Raw genomic sequence first — 4,671 nt, 5'->3', positions numbered from 1 at the left:
AAATAAAATAAATAAAACAAAGTAAAATAAAAATAAAATAAAATAAAACAAACTAAATAAAATAAAACAAAATAAATAAAATAAAACTAAAAATAAAACAAAATAAAACAAAATAAAACTAAAAATAAAACAAAATAAACCAAAATAAATAAAATCAAGTAAAATAAAATAAAGTAAAATAAAATAAAAGCAATTTGAAAGCCATTTTTGATATGTGAATCATTTTTCCCTGTTGTCCTCCCGTCCAACACACAAAAAACTCCCAAAATTTGGATGGAAAGATAAAAACACAATAAATAATTTGACCTCTAAAGGTCCCTTCCAACACAAACTATTCCAGAATTCCCATCTTTCATGTTCCACCCTCAAAGCTGCTGAATTTCTGTTGAGGTTTCTCACTGACCCTGAGAACAGACATCAAAAAAATCCCCATTTTCAATGGAATTATCGGAATCCTGGTAATTTCAGCCCTTGATCCCCTCAGGTTGCTGCATTCCAAGCTCAGATCCCAAGGATCTGAGAGAAGCCTTCCTGTGCTTCCAGAATTCCAGGATTTTTCATGTTTTTAGAAGCAAAACCAGAGGAAAAGGCCTTTGATGCCATCCCTACTTCTTTAATTAAAAAGCCTGGCAGGCTCTGGAGTTCTTTCATCAGCAAATCACGGGAAGAGGTTTCCAAAATAAATTTAATGAGTTTGGAAAAGGGATGTACAAACCATTCCTGCAGCGTTTGTCTCCCTCAGATTCCCATTAATGGCTCATTTTTCAGGAATTTTAGCATCTTATCAATCAGCTGCAGGATAACACAAAATGATAAAGGATTACACAATCCCAAACACATCCAGAGGCAAATCCCAGCAGGAAAATCCAGGATGAAAGTCAAATTCTCCCCAGGAACGGCACCAGGAAGCTTCCAATTCTCCATCCCAACAATGGGAAATGAGGACAAAAGATTTGGAAAACAAACCCTTGGAATGTTCTCCCCAGTTCCAGGTTATCCTAATCATGGAGGGGTGGAAGAGACACCCAAAATAACCAGGAATGATCAGTACTGACCCTCAGGAATCATCACCAGCCTTGGGTGCTGAAAAGCCACTGGAGCATCTCCACTGGGAAAGGCTCCAAAAAATGGGAACAATCCCAGTGCCAGGGCTCCTCCAGCTCCCGGGATTGGGAGGAACACAGAGCCCTCCCCACGCAGGAATTTGAGGTCATGGAATCCTGGAATGGTTTGGATTGGGAGGGACCTTAAATCCCATCCCACCCCTGACACCTCCCACTATCCCAGTGCTCCTGGCCTTGGGCACTTCCCGGGATCCAGGGGCAGCCACAGCTCCTCTGGGAATTCCAGCCCATTCCCCACCCTCCCAGACAGGAATTCCTTCCCAGCATCCATCTAAATCTTCCCTCTTTTAGATAAAACTAAAAATAAAATAAAAAATAATTCCCTTGGCCAATTCCAAGGAATCATCTCCATCACCCTTGGGACCCCTCCCGTGATTCCTAAAAAATCCCTCAGAGGAGACACTTCCCTAAAGGAAAGGCCTGGCTGGAATCTGGGAAGGGCAGGAGAGCTCAGCTCAGCCCTGCTGCTCTCCCTAGGGAATTCCAGGAAGGATCAGAAGCCCTCAGAGAATTCCAGGAAGGATCAGAAGCCCTCAGGGAATTCCAGGAAGGATCAGAAGCCCTCAGGGAATTCCAGGAAGGATCAGAAGCCCTCAGAGAATTCCAGGAAGGATCAGAAGCTCCCAGCTTCCCTCCTCCCTGCGGGAATTCCCGGGATCCCCTTCCCACATCTTTTCCTCCCAGCAGCCCAAAGCCTGTGATTGAGGAGGGTAAGGAAAGCAGGAAGGAATGTGGATATTTCCCGAAATTTGGATTGCACTGAGGGGCAGCACACGAGCTCCAGCCGGGCAGGAGGCATCCCGGAAAAATCGTTTGGATCCCATTTCCCGAGGAAAGGCAGCGGAAAGGGGAATTTCCATCCGACTGGTCGGCAAGAAGATCCCACTCAACTCATCGGGAATCTCCCAAAAACCCTCCAGTGCCTCTGCAGCCGGGCACAGCCAAATTTCTTTGGGATATTCCCTCATTGTCCAAAGCCCTCGCTGCTGGAGCTGATCATGGGCAAGGATCAAAGCAGGGAAAGAAGTTCAAGGAAAAAATTCCCACCCAGCAGCAGCTGGAGCCAACCAGGAGGCTCCAAATCCACGGGAAAAGACAGAGGTGCCTCAAACCACGGATATTCCGATTCCTAAATCCCTGATTGTCATAAATATGAGAGGGAGAAACACCCAGCACTTCAGATCCGGGCTGTGATCTGGGAGGGATTTGCAGCACAGGGAGAAAGGGGAGGAAGGGAATGGGAATAACCCGGGAAATGGGAAGGAAAACAGGATCCTTCAATGATTAAAGGAAGGGAAATAATTCCTTACAAGCACCTGCTGGAGCCAACCTGGAGGCTCCAAATTCACAGCAAAGACAGCTCAAGGCATGGATATTTGGATTCCTAAATCCCTGATTATTGTAAATGTGAAAGAGGGGGAGAAACGCATCCCTGAATGCTGATCCCATCAGCCCTCCATTATTATCCCATCCCTGGAAGTCACCAAGGCCAGGCCAGGATCATGGATCATGGATCATCCTTTCCTGGCCAGAGCAGGGGCTGGACAAGGCGGTCCAGCTGAATTCCCTCCAAATTATTCCACAAAGAGGAAAAAAAAAACAGGATTTGAAAAATTTTAAATTTTTTATGGGTCTGGTCAAAGCTGATCGTTCCAGGCCTTCATCCCAATTCCAGAGTCACATTCCCAATTCTTCACTCAACCTCTCCAAAACCCCTGAATTAATCCTGTTTTTCCCTTCCCAGAGGCATCCAGGGATGTGATCCATAGGAAATGCATCCCACCACTCCCATTCTTGCCCTGCCCTCTCCTCCTCTTCCCTTTGCTCCCACTGGAAGATTTTTCCACCTTCCCAACCTTTTCATTCCCTCCCATTTTATCCGGATCCAGCACATTTTGCTCTATTTTGCCCAATTTTCAGCTCAGCTCCCAAAAATAGGTCACAACATTTGGAACCTTATCCCAATTAAGCTTTAAAGACACAGAAATTCTTTTTTTTTGTTTGTTTTTTTCCTTTTTTGCCCATTCCCTGTATAATTTCCAGGTCAATAATAATTCCCAAAACAAAGCCGGGGCTTAAAATTCCAAGAGTTATTTACAAAAGAGCTTTTCTTCCCTCATTTTGTTTGGAATTAATTTTTTGAGGAATAAAAACAAGAAACCTGCGAGGTCTGGTCTGCAGGTGAGGCCTGCAAATTTTCCACGAGCTTTTCCAGGAAATTTTTATGGAAATATCATGAAATTTTAAGGGAAGTATCAAGAAGTCTTTAGGAAAATATGAGGGAGTTTGTAGGGAAATATCAGGGAGATTTTTGGGAATATCAAAATTTTTTGATATTCCCAAATTTTTTGGATATCAGGAGGTTTTTAAGGAAGTATCAGGGAATTTTTAGGGAAATATCAGGGAGGTTTTAGGGAAGTATCAGGAATTTTTTAGGGAAATATCAGGAATTTTTTAGGGAAATATCAGGAATTTTTTAGGGAAATATCAGGGAATTTTTAGGGAAATAAGAAGGGGTTTTTAGAGGAATATCAAGGAGATTTTAGGGAATTGTCAGTAGGTGAAGATCGGGGTTTTTTTGGGAATTATCTGGGGGTCTGATGGGAATATCAGGGAGCTTTTATAGGAATATCAAGGAGATTTTTGGGAAGTATCAGGGGGGTTTTAGGGAAATGTCAGGGAGTTTTTAGGGAAGCCCATGGAGGATCCACCTTCCCCTCTCTGGGCTGTGCTCTCCTGCCCTGGGGAAGCGGGATGGGAGCGCTGGGGCCCAGAGCTGGATCTGGGATATCCCACCCATCCCCTGGGACACACAGGAACGCCACATCCCAGCCAGGAGCTCCACATTCCCAACCCCACATCCCAGGAACACCAAAATCCACCCCTGGGACAGAGCCCAGCGCCAAAACCGGAGAACACCTCCAAAGGAGCCGGAAGGCGCGCAGAGCTTCCCCAGGAATTGCCACTCACCCGTGGTCTCGACGATTCCCTCGAGGATGACGACGATCTCGAACTGCTCGGTGTGCATGCTGCGCTGGGACAGGTCGTAGAAGGGGCTCTTGGAGTCGATGACGTGGCAGATGGTGAGCGGTGACACCAGGAACAGCTGGTCAGCGCCCGTGCTGAACCCCACGTCCAGCTCCAGCTGATCCAGGGGCAGGAATTCTCCCTCCGGAGTCTGGCGGGACTGCGAGGGACGAGGAGGGGGAAGAGAGATTGGAGCTCCTCATCCCTGGAAGCGCCCAAGGTGAGTTTGGAGCAAGCTGGGGTAGTGGAATCCCTGCCCACGGGATGGGATTGAGCCGTTTCCCACCCAAACATTCCAGGACTCTGGGAATTCACCAGGTGGGATCGGGAATTAAGGACAATGCGGGGCCTGGGGACACAGCCAGTCCAGGGAAACAGGGTGAGCTTCAGGGAGAGGCAAGGAAATCAGGGAATCCCAGAAAGTTTGGGTTGGAAAAGCCCTCCAAGATCGATTCCCAACCATTCCCAGCACTGCCCAAGTGCCTCATCCCAGGCCTGGAAATCCCTCTGGGAATGTGAC

The 4,671-nt window shown here is 46.6% G+C and overlaps 1 protein-coding gene across 1 annotated transcript in view; it reads right to left on the bottom strand.

Moving 5' to 3' along the window:
• Positions 1-4,671, bottom strand: part of KCNJ3 (potassium inwardly rectifying channel subfamily J member 3) — a 28,822-nt gene that overhangs the window by 18,936 nt on the left and 5,215 nt on the right. The window contains exon 2 of the mRNA XM_015634499.3: positions 4,095-4,311. Within this exon, the coding sequence (XP_015489985.1) occupies positions 4,095-4,311 (217 nt within the window). The remainder of the gene's footprint in view (positions 1-4,094; positions 4,312-4,671) is intronic.

Source organism: Parus major, chromosome 7 (genome assembly GCF_001522545.3).
Source record: "Parus major isolate Abel chromosome 7, Parus_major1.1, whole genome shotgun sequence".
NCBI lineage: Eukaryota > Metazoa > Chordata > Aves > Passeriformes > Paridae > Parus > Parus major.
Note: the sequence above shows the minus strand (reverse complement) of the source record. Positions and strands in the feature narration are given on the sequence as shown.